General features: G+C 38.5%; 1 protein-coding gene across 5 annotated transcripts in view; it reads left to right on the top strand.

Moving 5' to 3' along the window:
- The window catches only part of LOC128734284 (plexin-B), a 748,132-nt gene that overhangs the window by 505,027 nt on the left and 216,559 nt on the right, over positions 1–26,546 (top strand). For all 5 annotated transcript variants that reach the window (XM_053828386.1, XM_053828387.1, XM_053828388.1 and 2 more), the window contains 2 exons: positions 11,318–11,868; positions 11,928–12,108. In XM_053828386.1, the coding sequence (XP_053684361.1) occupies positions 11,318–11,868; positions 11,928–12,108 (732 nt within the window). The remainder of the gene's footprint in view (positions 1–11,317; positions 11,869–11,927; positions 12,109–26,546) is intronic.

The following is a 26,546-nucleotide window of genomic DNA, read 5'->3' on the forward strand; positions in this document are numbered from 1 at the left end:
TTGGCATGTGGAGCTTTTAGGGGGCAGAAATTTTTTCTATCATGAGTTAAGACCCTCTCCTGTTTAGGAGGGGAGGGGCTCCCATACAAACGAAATCCAAATTTCCTTATAACTTGAGAACTAATCAAGCAAATGGAACCAAATTTGGCATGTGGGAGATTTTGGAGTCTTGAATTAATTTTATGATAGTTAGAGACCTCTCACCCCTGTGGTAGGGGGATATGGACTCTCATACAAATAAAACAAATTTTTGCGAAACTCAAAAACTAATCAAACTCGTGAAATTAGAGACTCTTCCATAAAACATTAGTCAATAACAAGACCACAAAAACTATCTATAGTAACACTAGATCATTCAGTACGAGACAGCCGCGAGTGTTGCCGGCGACCCGCCGTTGGAAGCGCCGCCCACTGGGGGGAGGCAACTCCCCGCAGAAATCACTACTATCTAGGTTTATTTGTTTTCCTAGGTCTACCTGGGTTTCCTGGAACGAGCGACGGCGAGTAAGGAGAGGTTCGCGAAATGGTACTTTCCACAAAAAAAAATTTCCGTGAAATGGTGCATTCCGCTTAAGGTTTTTTTGCAAAATGAGATTCGGCGATATGTTGTACAATCATGGCGAATATTAGTATCCGCTTTCAGGCTATGCAATGAGGGGACAGGGGAGTTGTTTTCTACTTTACTGTGAGGAAAAATTGCAAATTTGTATATTAAACTACCCATTTCTGGTAACTAATAAGCATTAACATAAGCAGCAAATCAGCGTATCTGGCATTTTATACTGTACGTTGTTGTATATTAGCTTTCTGACTGCATAAGTGTTGTAAATTGGCATCCAAAATTCTATTCAAATTCTTCGTGTCGGTAATTTGTTGTAAATTAGCATTGTCGGCACTATAAGAAGGTTATCAGTAAAGTAGCTGTATATTTTGCCAAAATAGCATTCAAGTAGCATTTAAGGCGACTTAAATGCTTATTGGCCTACATTTGAATAGCATTGGAGATGCTTATTGGTTACCTGGGATGCCTTCATAGTTACGTAACTGCCAAAATAAATCAGCTAAGGTTGAACTCCTCAGAAACTTGCAAAACTCGAGATTGTGACAAAGATCATCCGGGATTCGTGATTTATGTACAACACAGGTTAATTTGTGGCAATACGAAGTTTGTCGGGGCAGCTAGTCAGCATAATAAATTTTGATGTTCTGGATTCTTTTGCATATATTTAAATAAAAGTAATAAATTCGTACAAATTTTTATAGTTTTATTATTTAAGTGTGCTTGTTGTTTGAGTGATATAATGCATTGTTATGTCGACTAATGTGGTATTTCACTTTTGAGATTATTCGAAAGTTCGAAGTAATTTCGAAACTTGAAAAGGGCTTTAGTCGATTCCAGAATTTGGTAGACTAAGGGTAGGCGAGCGTACAAACCTTCCTTCGAAGATCGTCAGAGCTAACACAGGTGGTTTCAATCCAGCGCAGCGCTTTACTCCTAGACAAACAGTTCTAGTGGAACATGAGGGGAACAAGTTGTCACACATGCATGCAACCGTGTCGAATGTCATGGAACGAGAATGTAATACATACATCAAGGCCACTAACAAGACACTATTCAGCGTAGCTCCTGTAATTCTCTACGGACCGGAGAAAAGTGTAAAAACCTACGCCTTCTTGGATGGGTCATCACTCACTTTGATGGATGCCGCCCTTGCAAAGGAGCTGAAGTTAGACGGACAGACGGAACCATTGTGCCTGCGGTGGACAAGTAGTAAGAACCGCGTAGAAAAGAATTCACAACGGCCGAGTGTCGAGATTTCCGGTACAGAAGAGAGTCACAAGAAACATTATCACAAGGAGGTGCATACAGTCTCTAATCTCGACCTCTTCTATCAGTCTATCGACGTCAGCGAGTTGATAGCCAAGTATCCGCGAGGCATCCCGGCTGAATCGTATCAAGACATTCAGCTCCTCATTCTAATCGGAATCGATAACGCCAGCTATCATTCCGACTCATTCCTAATATTCCTATCAACCGATAGCCACAAAAACTTGTTTGGGTTGGGTAATACACGGTGGGACAGAACCAAGTGAGGGGTTCATTGGGCATCATAGCTTACAGAAAATAAAGGGTACGGTGATCCTACGGAAGGAGAGCGGCAGCAAGTCTGTCGAGATGTTCTCAGTTAGTTCCTTAAAGGAGAAGACACCATCTTATTTGTTCAAGCTGATGTTCTCCAACAGAGAATTACGGGCGTAGTTGGTGAATGGAGGCGGCTTGAATTCGACGACCTAATAGAACCGGCTCTGACAGTAATAGGTAAAAACCAAAAAACAAAAATCTTTAAATTTTTCATCAAATATATTTGCTATATAAATAGCTGGAATGAAATAATAGACGTAGCTGAATTAAATTTTTACCTGAACATAGTAGAAGGTTCGCATATACACAGCAAAGAACGATACTACTAACCACTAGTAGCACAGTTGTTACAAACCAGTTGTGGCAATCGATATGTGACTAATTTTAGTCATAAATGAGTTGCTGCAACTAAAAGTGCCAAATATGTGCCGCTTGGGACGCCATCTCTGGTATCAATGGAGTTACTACTAACACATTCCACGCACTTGTATACAGGTCGGACTCGATTATATAGAGACTCGATTATATATGATTCGATTATATACAATTTTGGACTCGATTATATATAGTCAAAAAAATTTGCTCCGACTTTGTTAAAGCTCGCTCTATTTTGTCCTTTTTGAAAATAGTTAGACCCGTGATTTTTTATTTGGACTCTGGGGTGGCCCTTTCTGAGTTGGGGTGGTTCCAAAAGATGCGATTATTACCTACCTTCTTTCATAAGTTTTAAACCAGTGCAAATGAAAGGAATTTTAATGAGCTGTCTAGAAAAAAATATTAAACTAGGAAGGTAGGTCAAAATCGCGTTTTTGGGACCACCCTGACTCAGAGGGGGCCGCCCTAGATGCCGAATAAGAGAGTTGCGGGTCTGCATGTTTTCGAAAGGGAGAGAGTACAGCGAGTTTGAAGAAAGCCGGGTCAATTTTTTTCGATAGCACTTTTCTGCGAAATTGTTGTATATTCAAATTCAGTTTAAATGTAAGAAAGGTATTTTCTGCCCTTAAGGTGAGAGTTCCAGTGGAGACATCTCTTAGCGCGTCTTCAATTTGTTGTTGGCTAGGCATTACATCGTCAAATACTGAAGCGTTTGGCAAACAGGTTGCAGAGTTCTTGGGTAGAACTCGAAGAGTCAGTGTCCAAAAACATGGTTGACGGCAGACCACGTTCTTTCCGTTTCTCATTGACAAACGACCAAAAACGTTTGGGATGGTTTTTTAACGCAGTTTCTGTACGCAGTATCTACCGACCGTAAAGCGTTAGAAGATAAGATTTATAGCTGGAGTTTGCGATTTTGAACCTTTGTTTGGTGAACGAGTTGCGATTATTGGAACATTGCCTTAGGGCTCTGGCACGGTTTTGCTTCAAATATCGAAGACGACTATTAGACCAAGGAGGTGACACTCGTGGTCGACGGTTCGGAACAAATCTCGAGAAGAGTTGTGTGAAGGTATCATTAAAAAATCGCAAAGCATCATCAACATTTACCGCACAGTGCACTGGTGACCAGTCAACACATGAAAGAGCCATTTTCAAGCTATCAATGTCAGCACGTGCGGAGTGATGATGGTTTAGTGCAGCAGTAAATATTTATACTGATGTAACAACCTATCGCCGATCAATAACAAAGATTTCTGTGCTACCGATCGGCGATAATTGGATACCGACTAGATAACCCAATTCCGACTAGTCCTGTTGATGCGCTGCATCAGCCGGGTGTTCCGTCTGCCGTCGAGGTGAAATGCATTCCGCTTTAAGCATAAACGGATAAAAGCGCTGCGCTCGTTGTGCAGAGCATGAGTTTTAATTTGAACCGCGAACGGTGTTAAACAGCAAGAAGAGAAAATAAAGATGAAGAAAAGTGATAGAAGTATAAATTCTTATTGAAACATCTGCGGAGCATCGTTACACCCAAAAGACACATTCCAGCGTGTTTCGTTACGACGAGGACCCGACTTTCATTGACATTTTGCTCCCGCTAGCAAAAAATACGTTTGTTTGTAATTTAAAACAAGTTTTAAATTATGTCTGTTAAATGTACTTTCTAACGTAGTATTTACTTTTTGATTTAGATCGTTATTTAGGTAGGTATAACAAGTTACATTTCGTTCCGGGACGCCATCGCAGAAATACCACTTTTCCCACCATGTTTTAATACCTGTACACTTCAGTGTGCTAATTATTAAACGTTCTGTGTGTTGATTGTGTTGAGAACTACGCTTTTTTGTAGTTCAATATCACTGGTTCATATCTTGTAAATATGAGTTGAAATATGCAGTTATAAATTCTGATTTCTTGGTGTACACGTGCGTGGAATGTGTCAAAAGGTCCTTTTAACGATCAGACGAGTGAATATTTTCTCCGTAACAATTTATTTATTTATTAACTCGCTGACCTGACAAGCTTCGTATTGCAACAAATTAAACTGTGTTCTACATGAATCGGGAATCTCGAATGACCTTGGTCACAATCTCGAGGTTTGCAAGCTTCTGAGAACCTTCAACCTTAGATGATTCATTTTGGCAGTTACGTAACTATGAAAGCATGGGTAGTTTAATATACAAATTTGCAATTTTTCCTCACAGTAAAGTAAAAAATAACTCCCCCTATTGCTTAGGCAGATAAAATGAAACGGATAGCAGTATTAGCCATGAATGTATAAAATTTCGCCGAATACCATTTCGCTAAAAACCTAACGCGGAATGTATCATCGAAACCGGAAAACCTTTTTGTGGAATGTACCATTTCGCAGGGGTGATCCTTTACTCGCTGTCGCTTGTTCGGACCCTACTAAAGAAAAGTAATTGAGGTCAGTAGACCTAGGGAAACAAATAAGCCTAGACAGTGGTGATTTCTGCAGTGGGGCTGTCCCCCCCGCAATGGCCGGCGCTTCCGACGGCGGGTTACCGGAAACACTCGCGGCCTGCGGTCGTCTTGCCCTGAAACTTGCTATTGTGGTCTTGTAATTGACTAATGTTGTCTTGTAATTGACTAATGTAATGGCGGAAAAGCGCCAGAAGGAGAATGCGTATATTTGTTTAGTTGCGAAAGCAGCATTGTTTTTATAGTGTAATAGTTGTTGATTATTAGCGCTATTTATATGGGCTGACGCGTTTTGAACTGCTGTTTACAAAGATAATCGTTGTTCTCGGATTACTGTTTGCGCCGTGGATATATTCGCAATCAAAGTTCTGCTTCTCGCAAAAGACAAAATCGATCGTGTGCAGTGAGTGTTTAGTTCTACACAATAGCCCGATCGGGCTAACGGCAGCGGTGCTGGTACACACCGATTGTATTATGACGTCGTCGGTGCTATGCAGTGTGTGCTCACATCGAATTGCTTCTGATACTGATCGTGTATATTGCTTCGGTGGTTGTGGAAATATCTACCACGCAGAATGTAGCGGTTTAAGCTCCGCTGGTGTATCTGCTATGAAGGACAACATTGCCCTCAAATATATGTGTTTTGGCTGTCGTAAAAAGCAAGTCAATCTGAATGAGCTTCAACAGAAATGCAACATGCTGCTACAGAAAGTTAACGAGATGAATAACTTTATTCTCGCAACCGAAGATCGATCGAAAAAAATGATCAGTGACCAATTTGATGCGTTTCAGAAATGTTTTCTGCCACAGTGTCTGCCTCTGATTAAAGAAGCTGTTGCTAATGTGATCCAATCAGCAGGTCTGAACTCTTCTGTCCCTACTCAGGGTAACGAGACGCCCCATACGTACGCTAGCGTCGTACACTCCGGCAACACAACTGGTGCCAAGCGCAAGAAGACAGTTACACCCGTAAATGCTCATACCGTTAACAATCAAGATGGTAATCCTAGTGAAGGTGGTCTACTTCGATCGGGAAAAAAGCGCATAATTTCGGTCAGCACAAAATCGCCTACTGCCGACAAGCAACCGCTCCCCTCTACTGCATCTACTGTGCCTAAGTCAAACTGGGTAAAAAGAATCGAACAAACAGTATTATTCAAACCTCAAGTGCGCCAAACTGCTGATGTGACCAAACAAGACATTCGTTCGAGGTTGGATCCCACTTTGTTCGCTGTGAGGGACGTTCGCTTGCGTGAAAATGGGGAAGTTGCCATTAGATGTGATTCCTACGAAGACGCCGAGAAAATGCAACACGTGGCAAGTGAAAAACTGTCTGAAGAGTACGATATCGAGCTGCAGAGGGGATTAAGGCCGCGTGTGAAAATTATAGGCGTTCCGGTCAGTCTAAGTGAGACAGAGATCATAGACAAACTTAGGCGACAGAATAATATACCTGAATCTGCAATGTTAAAAATTGTTCGTACTATCAAAAACAAAAAAGATACAGCAAATTCCTCGTCAATCGTTATTGAAGTTGACGCGTGTTCGTTTGACTTGCTGATGAAACTGAAATATGTTTTCATCGGCTGGGACAAGTGCAAGGCCGTTGAAGCGATTGATGTTAATCGCTGCTTTAACTGCTCTGAATACAACCACAAAGCTGCTACCTGCAAGAAGTCGATTTGCTGCCCAAAATGTGCTGAGCCCCACGATGTCAAGGATTGTACGTCTAATTTCGAAAAGTGTATTAACTGTGAATTATCAAATCAACTACGGAACACCTCTGTCGAGGCTCAACTGGATGTTTGTCACTCTGCCTGGAGCACCGACTGCCCGCTTTATCTGAAGCGGCTAAAACATGCACGCCAACGGATTGACTATTCAGCATAGCCATCAACGATAAACTGCAACGTGTACGATTCAGCGAATTTTCACCGTGAAGCAACAGAGTATTTGGATACAGAGAGCCCTGTTTTGTCAGGTAATTTAAATAGTATATGTTCTGCCGAAGCATTCGATACTGCACCACACTCAAACGCATCAACGTTTCAGAATACTACTAACGTCAATGGCATAAGCATCTGCTACCAGAACGTCAGAGGACTCCGATCGAAGGTTGACGAGCTGTTCCTTTCCGTATCGGACGCGGAGCTCGATGTAGTGGTTTTGACCGAAACTTGGCTGAATGATCAATTCCGTTCATCGCAGCTGTTCGGTAATGAATTCAATGTTTACCGAAATGATCGCGACTCAACAACGACCGGAAAAACACGAGGAGGAGGTGTGCTGATAGCAGTATCCAACCGTCTCAGTTCTATAGCGTCTTCGGTTAATGTGGACAACAGTATTGAACGGCTTTGGGTGAATATTGACAGTGGATCGCGTACTATTTGCATTGGCGTGGTATATCTTCCCCCTGATGACTCGACTTCAGTAAGCAAAATTGAAAAGCAGATCAACTCTACGTTAGCTTTGTCCGAAAAGTTACATCCGCATGATTTTCACCTTCTGTTTGGTGATTTCAACCAACCTGGGCTTAAGTGGAAGCGTAGCCAGTCAGGGCATGTCTTTATTGATCCTGTGGAATCTACATTCACCCCCGCCAATTCAGCACTCGTCGACGGAATGGCTATGCTAGATATGAAACAAATGAACTCTGTGACAAACTCATTGAACCGTACTTTGGATTTGATTTTTGTTGATAATAATGCGATTAGTCGATGTGAAGTCCTTCGAGCACCTGAAGCCCTAGTTAGTGTGGATCCATTTCACCCTCCTGTTCTAGTCAATCTTCAATGTCCTACCGTAGTAAGATTCACGAATGCACCTGCTGAAAATGCATTCGATTTTAATAGAGCAAATTTTACTGGTCTGGCCCAGTCATTGCAACTAATTGACTGGTCCTGTTTGGAGCATGGCGATGTGAATGAAGCTGTACGTTTTTTTAGTCAAACACTCTTGTCACTCTTTCGTCAATACGTACCTAAACCAAAAGTACGGTTGAAACCGCTATGGTCTAGTCCTCGTCTTCGTGCGCTGAAACGTAAGCGGGCTGCTGCATGGAGAAAGTACAACCAAGCTCGTGATAGTCCTAGCAAGCGTGCATTTATTAATGCCAGCAAACGGTATAGAAGTTATAACCGCTATCTCTATTCTCGTCACGTACAACGGAAGCAGAACGAACTTAGACAGAATCCGAAGCGGTTTTGGTCGTTCGTAAACGAAAAACGGAATGAAAATGGTTTGCCTGTTCACATGTTTCTCGGAGATTCCTTGTCTAGTTCACCCGAAACTACATGCAATCTCTTTGCTGAGCAGTTCTCAAGCGTCTTCGTCAACGGTGTTTCAAGCCAGCTGACTTCGGAATCCTTGAAGTTCGTTCCTGAAAACATTTGTGAAATAAGCCCTACCAGTTTTACTGTGAACGAGGTGATGTCAGCCATGAAGAAGCTAAAATCATCAGCATCGCCAGGTCCTGACGGGATACCTTCTACTGTCCTTCGCTGCCGCTTTATCGAAACCATTACAACTAATTTTCAACCGATCACTAGTTCAGCAGAAATTTCCCGACAGCTGGAAAAAATCGTATATCTTTCCGGTGTTTAAGAAAGGAAACAAAAGCGACGTTTCAAATTACAGGGGAATCACGTCGCTCTGTGCCTGCTCAAAATTATTTGAGATCCTTATCGGTGATTATTTACAGCGTAGTGTCGCGCATTATATCAGTACAGACCAGCATGGATTTTACCCTGGCCGTTCGATCAACACTAATCTTGTCGAGTTCTGTTCTTTCTGTCTCCAGTACATGGAACATGGTGCTCAAATTGACACAGTGTATACCGACATCAAAGCAGCTTTTGATCGCGTTGACCATTCTATACTTCTCGCTAAAGTGCAGCGCTTAGGTGCATCGGAGCCGTTTGTTCACTGGCTCAAATCTTTCCTGTGCGACCGTCATCTTTCTGTAAAGCTTGGCCATACTGAGTCTCAGAGTTTTCAAAGCACATCTGGCGTCCCACAAGGAAGCAACCTTGGACCGCTCCTTTTCTCGTTGTACTTTAACGATGTTTGTTCAGCACTTCCTTCAGGGTGTAAAATTGTGTATGCTGATGATCTTAAGCTATTCAAGGTTATCCGTTCAGCTGCTGATTGCGAAGATCTGCAAAAGCTCATTAATATTTTTTCGAGTTGGTGCTTCAACAACAGGCTTAACATTAGTGTCGCAAAGTGTTCAGTAGTAAGTTTCACCAGACGGAAATCTCCAATTGAGCATCGTTACCTGATAAACAGTCAACCAATTCAACGGGAGTATCTTGTGAAGGATCTGGGAGTTTTTTTGGATGCCAAGCTAACGTTTCAGGTGCACTATAGCCACGTAATCAGTAAAGCGTATCGTAATCTTGGCTTCATCATGCGAGTTGCCAAAGAGTTTCGAGACCCTTATTGCCTGAGAGCACTATACTATGCGTTAGTGCGCTCGATACTGGAAACAGCTGCAGTAGTTTGGAGCCCCTACACCGTAATCTGGTCCAATAGAATTGAGGCCATACAACGAAAATTTATACGGTATGCCTTAAGCCGTTTACCGTGGGTCAATCCACTCGAACTTCCCCCATACGAAGACCGTTGCAAGCTTCTGGACATGGAAACTTTGGCGAAAAGGAGAAGAAACTTGCGAGCAATGTTTATTGCGAAGCTGCTTTGTGGTGAAATTGATGCTCCGAACATCTTGGCGAAATTAAGCATCACTGCTACATCAAGATTTCTGCGTTCAACAGATTTTCTACGCCTGCCCTATCATCGGACAATGTATGGACAAAACGAACCTATTCGTGCAATGTGTGTTTGTTTTAACAATGTGTATCATCTGTTTGATTTTTCGATTAGTTGTGAAGTTTTTAAGTGTCGTTTGCGTAATTTAATGTAAAGTGAATTTATCATGTAGACCAAGTAGTCCGATGATGTTAGGGAATAAATAAATAAATAAATAAATGTTTTATGGAAGAGTCTAAAATTTCTCGAGTTCGATTGGTTTTTGACTCAAAAATTTCTGTTTTATTTGTATGAGAGTTTTTATCCCCCTATCACTGGGATGAGGGGTTATAATTCGCCATAGAAAAAATTCCTGCCTTCTAAAACCCCCGCTTGCCAAATTTTGTTCCATCTGCTAGACTAGTTTTCGAGCTACGCAGAAATTTGTGTTTTATTTGTATGGGAGCCCCCCCCCCCACTCTTACTGGGGAGAGGGGTCTCTAACTATCATAAGAACCTTCCCTGGCTTCAAAAACCCCTGCATGTCACACGCCGATCGGTTCAGTAGTTTTCGAGTTTATAAGTAACATACGGACAGACAGACAGACAGAAATTTACTTTAATAGGTATAGATTAATTGTCTCCTTCCTGATACATACAGTCTAATCCACATCGAACAAGTCCAGACAACTAATGATAGACACTACAAATGTTAACGATGAAACGATAAATTTTCTGTAAGTAAACCAAACATAAATCACAGAAAACAGACCTAATAGTAACGGAAAACTAACACAGCTTTATATTTTATAGAATCTTCTAGACAGCTTGGTGGTGTAATTGGTTAAACAAGACACTCGACTAGAAACTGAGAGCGGTGAGTTCAACTCTCACCTTCGCTAAGTTTCTATTTTTGGTCTAATATCAAGAACTTTTCAGTTAGCCTGAATCTACATTTTTCGCATTAAGCATTTATTCTTCCTCAGCTTCTAAAAAAAAGAAATAAATAATCGAAATTGTTGGATATAATACTTTACATAACACTATATCTGCTTGTAACAATATGTTTACCTGAATGAGATATAAAAGCTATCCTGATTGCTATGCTCGTCGCAGTCCAAAACTTATCACACACTGAAGAAGGCTACAAACCGTAGCCGAAATACGCATATCTATAAAGGTCGCATAAATAATATAATAAGAGAAAATGATATTTTTCCCCATTTTTGCTCGTTAATTAGTGAGTTCTAGTAAGACGCTCGAAAATAGTATATACATCAGTCAGTGCACAATCATGGGTCACGCACAATTGTGGGTCATTTTAGCTTAAGCTGCTAATTTCCGTTTGAATATCACCCAATGATTGATCAAATTGTCAATGCTACTTATGAGTAACAATTACATCAATCAATTAGTATAATATTCACGCATTAATTGGCAGAAAAAGCTAAAATGACCCATAATTGTGTGTGTCCCATGATTGTGGAATAACTGTGGTTGATAAACGATGTTTCGTTAGAAAATTTGATTGAAATGTTACGTCTGTTAGTCTATAGTTACATTAAAAATTAAAACATTAAACTGAAATTTTTGATACAATAGGATGAAGATCTAACAACTAAAATGGCTTGTGGGTGGAAACGTATTAATACGCTTGCTCACTATGGCATTAAAGAATCCGCAATTATGTCGTTGATCATCAAACAGAGTGATAGTTTTATAACTTTTAATAAGCAATCAAATACGAATTGTTATTATATTAATAACTCATCGTCGCATATCTCTATAAATGATGATGTTATTCATCAACCACCACTACAACAAAACCATTTATTAAATTTCCAACAACAATCGCAACATCATGATGCTCGTGTGTATCACTTAGTAAAGCCAATAGACGATAAAACGTTCATTGGTAATCAACAAAGCTCACATGAAAGAACTCATAAAGCTATACCAGAAATATTTTTGACACGTTTATTAGCAACCAAGGGAACCGTTCAAAAATTTGTAGATGACTTTTTTGGTATAATTTTAACTGTAAACAGTATGTTGCCACCAGCTGTTAAATGGATTTTTGATATATTGGACGAGGCAGCTACGCGTCACGGCATTACAGATTCAGATGTAGTTCACGCATGGAAATCAAACAGGTAAACTATGATAAACCCTAAATTTATTTCAATGGTAACGTATGCTATTGTTTTTCAAGCCTTCCATTAAGGTTCTGGGTGAATTTCATTAAAAATCCGGACTTTATTTTTGATATCAATAAAACTCCGAGTGTGGATGCCTGTTTAAACGTTATAGCGCAAACATTCATGGATGCATGCTCAACGACAGAATATAGGCTCGGAAAAGATTCACCATCAAACAAATTGCTTTTTGCTAAAGTAAGTATATTTATCCGATAAAAGTAGTGTTTACTCTTGAAACATGTGTCTTAGGTAAGGTAATATTTGTTTATTTGTTTATTTATTTATTTAATCCACCTTACCTTACATGAATTTGTGATAGGATGGGAAAAAGCCCAGTTGAGGTGAAGCTTGCCTCAAGTGGGCGTAAAGACTCCATCATCATTTTGATGTAAGATACAAAACATTCATTACAAATACAATTCATGCTTATAATACTAATACAGATAACAAGTTGTCAACCTTATAGTCTATTCCTTACAACTACATATTTAAATAATCAGTCTTTTTAAACGATAATTAAAAACATTACATGAAATACCGAAGTCAAAATGTACATAGAATTTATTAAAAACATTACACATTGGCCGAATGGGTTCGTTCTGGCCGTAGTCGGTGCGCTGGAAGTCAAAGTCAAGCCTTATAAAGTCCCATGATCGTAAGCTCTTTGTGGGGGCATTGATGTTAATTTGCACAAGAAGATTATCCGAGCAGGAGAAAATTACTGAAGAATACCTGATCCAGACATTACATGAAATACCAAAGTCAAAATGTGTAACAATATAACTTGTTACATGTCCTAAAAATAAAAAATAAGAAAACTTATCCAATTTAATTCTACTATGTGGATTTTATTCACGACAGATACGTATTTCGCCTACGACTTGCAGGCTTCCTCAGTGTCTGTTTTCGAACTAGAAGTTCGAGAACTTTAAGTTCGTTAAGTTTAAGTCGTAGGCGAAATACGTATCTGTCGTGAATAAAATACACATAGTAGAATTAAATTGGATAAGTTTTCTTATTTTTTATTTTTAGGTTTCGTATTCTACTAAGACGCTCCAAAAACTTCAGTTGTTACATGTGTTTAGGTACATTGAAGTTTAGGTGCAAGTTCAGGTTAGCAAATGATAAGTCAGAAAGATTTCGAATGAAACGTTGTGTGGGTACGACTTGCACCGTTGCATATAAGTTAAAGCGACACCTAGCGAAGAGTAGTAAAACGTTAGACAAGACAGAATCCACAATGTTACTTGATGGTATAAATAGAGGCGTATTTCTGCCACGTTGTATCGACGTTATGACATCATTCGGGAAAGTTCTAGAAATTTCCCATATAGTATTATTAATAAGCAGATAGGTATATAGGTACATAGGAAACGACCAATCAGAACACAGCACGAGAATACCTTTCGATCGCTTGTGAGGTGGAAAGCGTGATCGACTCTTTCACTTTGTTGGAGACCGTACTCGAGTTAACGTCTACTTTTACTTTATCGAGCAGTGGTTATATATGCAGAACAGATTGGAAGTTAAATGGAAAAGTGTTATGCGTTTGATTGTTGGACGACCAACATGTGCTTGAAAATTTCATTTTTCCGATTTGTTACAGTGCGCGTTCGAGAGTAATTTTAAGCAAAATTTATAAGAAAATTGGTTATATTATTGATTTGTGCTAATTCAGGTAAGAAGGAAAATTATTAAAAAGTGGTATTAGAAAACTAACGTGAGTGCGTTAAGTTTGTGTACCCACCAATTCAACGTGGGTGCAAATCTTGGTTTTGAAACTCGAGGGTGGATTGTGGTCGTGCTGTTTGGCAAGCCGCTGGTTCTCCACCTACAGTGTTCCGGGGACGTATCTACCCCGTAAGATTATTGGCCGTCGTCATCATCGGCCGCGGTACCGCCACCTAGCATATACGACCTGCCACTGGACATACTGCTCGCCAAGAAAACTACGTGGGAGCTCCCGACCGCCGTTGGACACTTGTGAACCCGGGTTCGGTAAGCACTCACGTTTTTGAGCTCAGAAAAAGCAAACAGTGAATTAGACAAGTTTGGCGTGAGTTAGTGGCGCCAAAAGAGATAGCTAGTAAGAATTGCACAAATTAATTTGATTAGGGTCGTGATGTGTTGTTAGATGAATAAAACCAAGAAAAGTAGGAAAGATATCGGCATTTTGGTCGGTTTGATAATAAATTTACATTCACCCTGCTTGATATTTAACCGCTAAATTCAATGAAAATGCGTCTCCATGGTAAGTGAAAATAGGTAAACGTGGTTCTGATTTGGTCTGTGTTCGTTGTACGATTCCCGTAGTAATTTGGTAGGCTTTGTGGTCTGAATTCTGCTACACCCGCCCGGTGGTAAGAGTCTTTGGCCGGACATTAAAGTGCTCTAGTGGCCTTACCGGTATTAGGAAAGTGGTGCTTAAGTCATTAGAATTGAATTAACAGCCACAGAGTTCCAAATACGGACGATTGGGTCGAAAGGAACGAAAGGCGAAGTTACAAATGTACATAGAATTTATTAAAAACATTACACATTGGCTGAACCCATTCTGGCCGTAGTCGGTGCGCTGCAAGTCAAGCCTTATAAAGTCCCACGATCGTAAGCTGCTTGTCGGGGCGTTGATGTTAATTTGCACAAGAAGATTACCCGAGCAGGAGAAAATTACTGAAGAATACCTGATCCAGATATTACATGAAATATCGAAGTCAAATTGTACATAAAATTTATAATAAACGTTTGTTCGTTCTGGCCGTAGTCGGTGCGCTAGAAGTCAAGCTGTATAAATTCTCATGATCGAAAGCTCTTTGTGGGGGCATTGATGTTAAGTTGCACAAGAAGATTACCCGAGCAAGAGAAAATTACTGAAGAATACCTGATCCAGACATTACATGAAATACCGAAGTCAAAATGTACATAGAATTTATTAAAAACACTAGTGTAGCTTCAACGCTACGGAGATGTAGCTTAAACGCTACGGAGATAAAAAAAAGCACATTTTTGGTGTGTAGAAGTTTATTCTAAAACTACAATCACTATCTACATGTTTTCTACATGAATAAAAATCTAGCCCCCACCGGGGGGGGATAAATTTCTTGCACTTTCCACTTGAGTTTTAATTATCTGACCCCTGCTCGTGGCGTTGCCGCCCGTATTTATAACAGCTTTTAATTGCTCGTAGCAAGAAGTACTAGAGCAGCTGCTGAGAAAAACAAAGAGAGAGTAGAGCGGAACTTAACCCTCTAACGGGTAAGGCCGTCTGTAGACGGCCTTCGTTTTTGGAGCTCCAGAGCCGCATACAAAGTTTGTTTTTAGCTGGCAACACGCAAAATGTGTTCAGAACAAATTTCTTGACATTTTGATACTAATATCATAACATTCTGACCATGCATTCAAAAGTTATCATCTTTCAAAAACAAAAATTTCGAAAAATTCCGAAAATAATTATTGCGCGAATATTCCCTTTTTTACTTTTGAAGGAAAAGGACATCTAGAACAAAATGATTGACCTAAAAAATGTTTCTATGAGTAAATTTCATGCATTATTTTAATTTTGTAATATATCTGAATTGAAAAAATATCTGGGCAGAGCGTTTGACATGAAAAAAGAAAAAATGAAATTGGACTTTTTCTTACCTGGTGCTCCTCCAGATTATTATTTTTGCATGAAAATCAGAACTTAAGGTTATTTTGTGTGTACTTTCATGATAAAATAGTCATTAGCTTGATCGCATCATTTTTACGGTGTTGCCCGTTAGAGGGTTAAGTTCTATGAGAGTTTCAGTTGGCGCGCGAAACCTCTCACACATGTACTAAGCTAACTCCCATCGCACGTTCGACGTACAATGGTTGTTATTTTCCATGTGCAAACATTTACGCTTGCCCCTGAGTCTGGCATAGAAATAAACCGCACCGAAAGGCAAAACTTTCGCTTTCAATGTTACCGTTGGTCAATGTTACCCGTACTGGGCACTGACGCTGCACTAGCTGACCCGACAAACTTCGTATTGCCACAAATTAAACTGTTCGTTCTGGCGTTATAAGGAAATTTGTGTTTCATTTGTATGGGAGCCTCCCCCTCCTAAAGAGGACAGACAGAAATCCATTTTTATGGGTATAGCGTATAGATTGCACATTGGCCGAATGGGTGCGTTCTGGCCGTATTCGGTGTGCTGGAAGTCAAGCCTTATAAACTCCCACGATCGTAAGCTCCTTTTGGGGGCATTGATGTTAATTTGCACAAGAAGATTACCCGAGCAGGAGAAAATTACTGAAGAACACCTGATCCAGATATTTTTTGTTGAATAACTGCATCTCTGAATTTTTTATTGACGTGCTTGACACAAGAGGTAAATTAGCTAAAATAATAGTTAAAAATGCAAGTCACAGTTTTTGTAGTGTTAGTGCCTCTCGCACATCTCTCAATCAAGTAATCTCATATGGCTTAAAGCACAGAGAGTGCAAGTGAAGAAACTGAGGCAATTTTTTGTGCATAGTGTTTTTTCTAGTGAAGATCGAAGATCGTGCTGGAGTAAATATATGGAACGGTGCGCCACAGCTGTAGTAAGTGGGTGGCACATCTGTTTACGCACGCATCAGTGCGGATTCTCCGTTCACCCAGGGATAATTGCTCGGAACGGAAAGTCTTCCTAAATGGAACCAAACAGGGATGAGGTTTATAAAATTATCGCAGGATAGTAAGTGTACTTGCCCCTCCAAGGACCAAATCAGGTAAATTATTAATCGTCATGTTCGAACGGACATTCATCATAAATAAATTATGACATGTAAGTGATTGTTTTGTACTGTTTCTTGAACACCCCTATATGCGCCACTCAGGCGCATTTGCACTGAGTCTCATTGGGCTAGCAGAGAAATAAAAAACAATCTCATCGGCAAAGTTGCTGTTGTACCACGTATTAGTAGTATGGTACGCATAAAGATAGGTGTGCGATACTCTCGGGCGACGCGAAGGCTCAGCTCAGCTACCGCTCTGGATTAGTATGTATCTGTCTCCTGCTCCTTTCCCCTCTGACAACGAAGCCTCCCGCTAAGAATTTTTCGGTCGGATGATTCTTGTCGGGCAGTTTCTATCAGGGGGGAAAAGTGCTCTCACTGTTACTACTGCCCTATATCTTGGTATGGCGCTTCCTTGCGTTTACTAGTGGATGGGTGGTGAGACAACTCTGTTGTGTTCGTACTGTCTTGAGAACGATAACGCATACGTTCTGGTTCGATAAAACTCAATACGTTCATACAATATGGCATTGAGTTATATGGGCAGCTTCACAAATAGCAGTGAGTGTGCCACTACCCGGTAGGAGTTGTCGCACGAACGTTCGGTCGACACATGCGAAAAATTTGTTTGCGTTTATCCGATCCGACGTTGTGCGACAGATTCATGCTGGGTGATCTTCTCATATTTGTCAGCTGATCGATCAAAGTGAGCAGGCTTGTTCTGTTCGCTGTGTCTTTTGGTGATTTCATATAGAGGAAGCGCAAATGCTGTTCTGTGGCGGTTACCACAATTCTTCGGTAATATGAGTATTCATATACAAGTTTGCCCGGTGATAATTTTTCCGTTGGAGGGAAGAGCGATTTAAGTTGAGTGTTTGAGTTGCCCTTGCATCCAACGAGAGGGTTGTTACTTGGTTCAAATTATACATCATTTCTCTCACACACTTCCGCATTTTGGACCGTGTGAACAGTTTGATACTCGGTCTCCTAGTGGATTCGATGGGAGAAATGATCAAAAATTACTCGATAGTAACTGTTGCTTCTGTATTGCAAATACATGTAGGTTCCTCATCACGTCTTCCTTGGGATGGAAATGAGGCTGTTCTTACTGCAAATCCAGAGGCAAGGGTGCCATTAGAGGACATCTATGGCACTAGAATGCAGACATGCAAATCATATTGTTTCATGTTCTGAAATCTTTTGCGGCGAATTAATTATATCACAAGTGTAGAATTATAAAGAACTACTACAGATTGTATTCACAAATTTTTTCTCGCTCAGTTGCTTTTTACATATGCAACTAGGATAAAAAGCACTGGGTTCAAATTAATTTTGGCGGCTAGAATCTTTCTTTCTATTCCCGCACCTTCTGAAGAACAGACGACACTCAGGGTTGTAAGTTTTTTCAAAATGGCTTCGAACGTGGCTGCTAATCAAGAGGCTTTGATGAGCCATGATTCGACTTCTGCGAAAGCGCTGTGGTTTACTCCGGAAAACGAGCGCAGCTGCGTCTGGCTCAAAGCCCAACTTGCGGCTATAAATCGTAATCGTAATCGTATCGTAATCGTATCGTAATCGTAATCATATTGTAGAATGAAGCGCACGTAGAATTTGTCGTTCTGATGTAAATAGTGCAACGATCATTACTTCCTGAGTTATAAATCGCCAGTGATATCTTAAGTGCAAGTTTTAGTACCGTTACGCACGGGACCGCTCGATACTAGAAAAAATTTCAACGATTAAGTGCTATATTTAGTTGAATTATTCCGCCAAATTAGAGTCTCAGAAAAGAAATCTGTGGACAATTGATTGTAATTCGAGCAGTTTTTAGTTGTGGTTGTTAAGTGTCGGTGATCCGCAATGACGGACGAAACTATGAACAAGAAGTTGCGCAGTAACTCAGTCTCTAAATCTACCGACATGAGTGTTTCTGAGCTTGCCAGTATTATGCGGTCTCATCTAGAATCATTCCAAAAGATCACGAGAGATGATTTCAATAAGCTTGGAGAATCTCTCAGCAGTCTCAAATCTGAGATTGCAGCCGACTTCGAAAAGCTTCGTAAGGAGCACAGTCGATCAATAAACAATCTAACCGAAAAGATCGAGAGGAATAAAATTAAAATGTCGGTGGCTTTGGAACAGTCGCAGAGATCAACTGATCTTATCGTTAGTGGGATATCATTCGTCGCTGGTGAAGACCTGATGAAATATTTTCACTCATGGTGCCGCAGCTTGGGGTATGAGGATAATAAGCTATCGCTTGTAGACATTCGTCGACTCTCAAAAGGCATGTCGTCTGCTGGGACAGTTTACATGGTGCTTATTCAGTTTGCCATCACAGTTCAACGAGATGAATATTACTCACGGTACCTACGTTCTCGGAAGCTGTCGCTTCTCGACATCGGATTCTCCGTAAATAAGCGCATCTATATCAACGAAAATTTGAGTCCGGCAATGCGTGATCTACGATCGAAAGCTCTACGGCTTAAAAAAGATGGAAAGCTGCATGGTGTTTTTTCTCGTCACGGAGTCATTTTTGTCAAGAGAAGTTCCACGGAGAAAGATATAGCTGTGTCGTCGGAGAGCGAACTCAATCAGCTGATTTGACTAGCCGTTTTAACTGGGATTGTTGCTGCTGCTGCTGATGCTGATTCCGTCGATTAATGTTTTATGAAAGAATAATGAAATTGTTATAGGAAATACTGGCGATACTTTTCTTATTTTTCTTCTTTGAAAGTTGTAATTATTTGCATTGTAACAGAAAAAAACCCGATTTAATCCACCTAGTGGTGAAAGGAACCTTTGTTATAGGTCTTACTTGCTCTTTGAGATAGAAATCGACACGTTTTCGGAACATAATTCATCTATTGGTTAACGTTGCGTAGTGCGTTGGTTTTCATAAATATTTTGGAAATTGAATAAGTTTACAAAATTTGAACAAAATAGCAGCACCTATAAATTTTGATAGATCCTTTTTTTCATGAAATTACTGAGTAAGGGTAAGTTGGTTGTTACTAATTTGAGTAAGTGCCAGTAAAACCAAATTGTAAGAGGAAATATTATTCTTTAACATATACATTGCGTAGTAAAAGTCTAGTTTATAGGTTTTTGAACTACGCATAAATTTCTATAAAGCCATTCTTTTTGATTGACATCAATAAAGTTTCCTTGAATAAATTTCATCAATTTTTATTAACCTTCGGTTACTCACGCTGTTGCATTTTGTACAACACGTGTAGGTTTTTGAATGCCATATTGTTATAAAGTTTCAAATCGCTGTTTAACTAACGTATATTCTGCAATTAACTTGTTATGAGCAAAACGTCATAATCATTCAATGCATTAATACTTTAAATTGTTGGGAAAATGGATCAGCTTAAACTGACATCACAGAAACGAAGCAATCAGCATGTGGGGTGTACCGCGATTGGCATTGGAATTTTCTCTCGTTTCTTCATGAAAAAATGGTGTCTGTATGCAGCAAAACTATCAGCAAATATAAAATGTTCAAAATGTATCTGTTGGTGGTCGAGTCATTCGGGGTCAAAATTAAGGCACTTTTTTAATCAAAGTTCTACAGTACCTAAACAAACAAACATAGAGGTATACTATATTCATCAAAGTTGTGTATTTTTACTATTTATATAATTTTGTAATACATGAAAAAGTCATACAACAATTACAAAAAGAGCTAAATAGAAAAAACTGATTTTACAAATTCATATATAATGAATAAGATTTTTATATCTTCGCTGAATAGATAGAAGGTTACTGTATTCAACAAAATTTCTTGTAATAATATGTTCTAAAACTTTGCAGAACACATCAATGTGTTATATTGAAACTGAAGAAAAATAATTTTTTTATTTCACTTTTAGGGGGATTAATCAAAATTTAAATTGCACCAGACGATAGAACTTTCAATTTCAAGAAATTCTTCCAAAGGTTCCATAAACCTAAAACCAAGTTTTCCCAGTCAAAATTCTAGTGCGCATGTCTTTTTGGCTTTGGGCCATTGTGCGCGCGACTAATCGTATTACAAAAGTTGGCGCGAGTGTTCGAGGGTTAATATCTTTTGATCGGCAAAATCGATTCTTCTGAAATTTTGCAGATATATTTACAGCATTAAAATCTCTAATTTGATGCCAAAATAATTCAAACTAGATAAATTATCTTAGATGATCTCGTTATATATTATTGTAAATTTTTATGTGTTGTATTTAATTGCTCATAACTTTCAAATTAAACGTCCAATCAAAAAACAAATCAATAGTGATCTATTAGGTTATGTTATCTTTCAAATGAGACTAATAGCACCCAAACCGGTTAAGTCATCTCTAAGAAACAGGCGATAATTATTACCTTGTCAAAACAGGTTTTTTAAGCATAACTTTTAAACTACTTGTTTGTTTTCAATAAAATTTACCCGAAAAATTTAGCGTTAACAAGAGCTTTCATTTGGTACTAAGATCGTTGAAATCGGTCATGTTGTTCTGGAGAAAATCGTGTCACGTAATTTTTACATTTTTACTTATAACTTTCAAACGAAATGTCGGACCGCGAAACAATTCAATAGTGATATGCTAGGCAATAATACCTTTCAAACAAAAGTAATAGCGAACAAATCGGTTTAGCCATCTCCGAGAAACAGGCGATAGAAAAGTTGCGTCGCGCACATACACACACACATACACACATACACACACACACATACACACACACAGACATTGCTCAGTTCGTCGAACCCTGTCGACTGGTATATGTGGCTCGGCCCTCCGGGCCTCGGATCGATTTCGTGTTTTTCGACCAATTTTTAAACCTTTGTTATAGTATAACAAAGGTAAAACCCAATTTAATCCACCTAGTGGTGAAAGGAACCTTTGTTATACGGTCTTGCTCTTTGAGATAGAAATCGACACGTCTTCGGAACATAATTCATCTATTGGTTAACGTTGCGTAGTGCGTTGGTTTTCATAAATATTTTGGAAATTGAATAAGTTTACAAAATTTGAACAAAATAGCAGCACCTATAAATTTTGATAGATCCTTTTTTTCATGAAATTACTGAGTAAGGGTAAGTTGGTTGTTACTAATTTGAGTAAGTGCCAGTAAAAGCAAATTGTAAGAGGAAATATTATTCTTCAACATATACATTGCGTAGTAAAAGTCTAGTTTATAGGTTTTTGAACTACGCATAAATTTCTATAAAGCCATTCTTTTCGATTGACATCAATAAAGTTTTCTAGAATAAATTTCATCAATTTTTATTAACCTTCGGTTACTCACGCAGTTGCATTTTGTACAACACGTGTAGGTTTTTGAATGCCATATTGTTATAAAGTTACAAATCGCTGTTTAACTAACGTATATTCTGCAATTAACTTGTTATGAGCAAAACGTCATAATTATTCAATGCATTAATACTTTAAATTGTTGGGAAAATGGATCAGCATAAACTGACATCACAGAAACGAAGCAATCAGCATGTGAGGTGTACCGCGATTGGCCCTGGAATTTTCTCTCGTTTCTTCATGAAAAAATGGTGTCTGTATGCAGCAAAACTATCAGCAAATATAAAATGTTCAAAATGTATCTGTTGGTGGTCGAGTCATTCGGGGTCAAAATTAAAAAAGTGCCTTTTTAATCAAAGTTCTACAGTACCTAAACAAACAAACATAGAGGTATACTATATTCATCAAAGTTGTGTATTTTTACTATTTATATAATTTTGTAATACTTGAAAAAGTCATACAACAATTACAAAAAGAGCTAAATAGAAAAAACTGATTTTACAAATTCATATACAATGAATAAGATTTTTATATCTTCGCTGAATAGATAGAAGGTTACTGTATTCAACAAAATTTCTTGTAATAATATATTCTAAAACTTTGCAGAACACATCAATGTGTTATATTGAAACTGAAGAAAAATATTTTTTTATTTCACTTTTAGGGGGATTAATCAAAATTTAAATTGCACCAGACGATAGAACTTTCAATTTCAAGAAATTCTTCCAAAGGTTCCATAAACCTAAAACCAAGTTTTCCCAGTCAAAATTCTAGTGCGCATGTCTTTTTGGCTTTGGGCCATTGTGCGCGCGACTAATCGTATTACAAAAGTTTGCGCGAGTGTTCGAGGGTTAATATCTTTTGATCGGCAAAATCGATTTTTCTGAAATTTTGCAGATATATTTACAGCATTAAAATCTCTAATTTGATGCCAAAATAATTCAAACTAGATAAATTATCTTAGATGATCTCGTTATATATTATTGTAAATTTTTATGTGTTGTATTTAATTGCTCATAACTTTCAAATTAAACGTCCAATCAAAAAACAAATCAATAGTGATCTATTAGGTTATGTTATCTTTCAAATGAGACTAATAGCACCTAAATCGGTTTAGTCATCTCTAAGAAACATGCGATAATTATTACCTTGTCAAAACAGGTTTTTTAAGCATAACTTTTAAACTACTTGTTTGTTTTCAATAAAATTTACCCGAAAAATTTAGCGTTAATAAGAGCTTTCATTTGGTACTAAGATCGTTGAAATCGGTCATGTTGTTCTGGAGAAAATCGTGTCACGTAATTTTTACATTTTTACTTATAACTTCCAAACGAAATGTCGGACCGCGAAACAATTCAATAGTGATATACTAGGCAATAATACCTTTCAAACAAAAGTAATAGCGAACAAATCGGTTTAGCCATCTCCGAGAAACAGGCGATAGAAAAGTTGCGTCGCGCACATACACACACACATACACACATACACACACACACACAGACATTGCTCAGTTCGTCGAGCTCTATCGATTGGTATATGTGATTCGGCCCTCCGGGCCTCGGATTAGTTTTGTGTTTTTCGACCAATTTCTAAACCTTTGTTATATACTATAATAAAGGTAAAACAATTTGTTAGAAGAACATTTGTAATCTATTTGCTAAGTCTGTACTCATACACATTTCTCTCGTTACTGTAAATCATTTTTATTCCGATCATGTCTATTAACGCAGATATTAGCACCTCATCAAATTGGTGTGTAGCTGGTACGGTGATGAAATCTGCTTTATACCAAGGAAAGTTGTCCGTTTGCTGCGTTAATAGTCAAAGCATATGTGCAAGGAAGTTATGTAAACTAGATGAACTGTGCCAAATAGTGAATGTGAGCAACGTAGACATTGTTTATGTGAGCGAAACTTGGTTGAATGACAAAGTTGACGATTCAATTGTATCGATTAATGGGTACAACGCAATTAGGCACGATAGAGTTGGAAGGTTGGGAGGGGGCGTAATGATGTTGTTAAAGAATAGACTGAAGTTTAAGGTTTTGGAGACGTCCAAAAATGAACCTGGTGTACCCTGTACAGAGTTTATAGCAACCGAGATTTTGTTATCTAACGAAAAATTTCTTTTCATAGCGCTGTACAGTCCCCCAGGAGTTGATTGCACTGAGTGCTTGGATGATCTTTTCTCGTTCTTTGGGTGCAAATATGATCAGATATTTTTAATGGGTGACTTCAATACGAACCTATTTGATCGCAGTTCAACGAATACTCGCCGTATGGAAAATTGGATGGAGACACATTCTGTGTTTAGCTTGGGTACTGAACCAACCTTTTTTCATCAAAATGGAGCATCTCAACTCGATTTGTTCTTGACCAATGATAAAACTAAAGTTTTGCGTTTCAATCAAATTGAAGTACCAGTATTATCGAACCATGATTTGATTTTTGCTTCTTTAGACTTTGAGTATCAACCCGCAGCAGTTGAAATTCACTATCGTGATTATAATAGTATTCCAAATGAAGTTTTCATGGAAGCATTCAATTTGATTGACTGGACAAATTTTTATCGCAGTAATAACTCAGACTTTCTGTTAGACTTTTTCAACTCATCAATGTTGGAGTTGCATAATGAATTTGTTCCTATCCGCTCTTTCTCACCCAAACTGAGGGCAAATCCTTGGTTCAATCATACGATTAGTAAAGCAATCGTAGACCGGGATTTACTCTACAAAAAATGGAAAACCAGTAGAAGTTCTATCGACAATAATACTTTCAAAGCAGCACGTAACAAAGTTACAAAACTTGTACGTACAGCGAAACAAAGTTATTTCGTGACTCGTTTGGACCCTATGCAATCGCCAAAAGAACTGTGGAAAACTCTTAAATCATTCGGTGTAGGATCTACCAAAACAAATGCTACCAATTATTATACTGCTGATGAAATCAATCTTTCATTCTCTGCTAATTTTACTCAACCTACAAGTCCAGTAGAAGAACCACAGGCTAATAACAATACATACGATCGTGAATTGTTTTTCTTCGGTCATATTTGTGAAATCGATGTTATAAACTGTATGTACTCCATTAAATCAAATGCAGTGGGACTTGATTCGTTACCTTTGAAATTTTTGAAAGCTATTTGTCCTTTGATTATTAAACCAGTAACGCATTTGTTCAACGCTATTGTCACTACCAGCGTATTTCCTAAAGAGTGGAAAAGAAGTAAGATAATCCCTATTAAGAAAAAATCCAATGTAAATTCTCTGAAAAATCTGCGCCCCATAAGCATTTTGTGTGCTTTGTCAAAAGTTTTTGAAAAAATTATTAAAACACACATTGGTAGTTATATCGAACGATATAATTTGCTAAATTGCAACCAGTCTGGTTATCGTAAGAAACACAGTACAAAAACTGCAATGCTGAAAGTCCTGGATGACATTGGTTTAATAATCGATGATGGTAGACCTGTTGTGCTGGTTCTTCTTGACTTCTCCAAAGCTTTCGATACAGTGTCGCATAAAATGCAGTGCAATAAATTGACGTCATCGTTTGGATTTTCAAGACACGCTGCAAATTTGGTAAACTCCTATTTGAGTGAGCGCACTCAAGCAGTCTTCAATAATGGAGAATATTCCCAATTTATCCCAGTTGTCTCTGGAGTGCCTCAAGGTTCAATTCTTGGACCAATCTTTTTCTCTCTCTACATAAACGATCTCCCAAGTGTGCTTCACTACTGCAAAATACACATTTTCGTTGACGATGTACAGCTTTATTTTGAGTGCGCCGACAAAAGTTCTCTTGATGCTTCCATCAAAATTAACAGTGATCTGCAGAGAGTTTTTGATTGGTCTAAAAGAAATATGCTGACGTTGAATCCCCAAAAAACTCAAGCTATGTTTTTAACAAATAATGCTCATCAAAATTCATTAAAACCAGCATTACAACTGAACTTTGTAAATCTAGAGTTTGTCCATAATGCAACCAGCCTAGGAATGTTAATTCAGTCTAATCTCGAATGGGATAAATATCTCCAGCAACAATGTGGGAAAATCTATTCATGTTTGCGTAGACTATATGTAACTTCTTCGCTTTTCGGTACTGAAACAAAAATTAAACTTTTCAAAAGCTTAATTCTTCCTTACTTCATATCATGTGATTTCTTGTTCGATGAAGCATCTGCATTCTCACTAAATAGACTACGGGTGGCTTTGAATGCATGCGCACGATACGTCTTCAACTGTAACCGATATGCAAGTGTTACACATCTTCAAAGCAGATTAATTGGTTGTCCTTTTAAAAACTTTGGTAAAATGCGCTCTTGTTTATTCATTCACAATCTAATAAAGTGTAAACAACCTGAATACTTATATACAAAATTGCAACCGCTAAGGAGTACACGCTCTAGAAAATATACATTACCACGATTTAGAACATCAAAGTATGGAAAAACGTTTTTTGTTAGAGGACTAGTTCATTGGAATTCCTTGCCAAATGATGTGACCCTAGAAGAATCGCATATAGGTTTTAAGAAGAAATGTATAGAGCTCTTAAATTGTTAGAAATTGTTTTATTGAGTACGTAGTTTAAATTCAGTGTCGCT

The sequence above is a fragment of the Sabethes cyaneus genome, chromosome 2 (assembly GCF_943734655.1).
Source record: "Sabethes cyaneus chromosome 2, idSabCyanKW18_F2, whole genome shotgun sequence".
NCBI classification, from domain to species: domain Eukaryota; kingdom Metazoa; phylum Arthropoda; class Insecta; order Diptera; family Culicidae; genus Sabethes; species Sabethes cyaneus.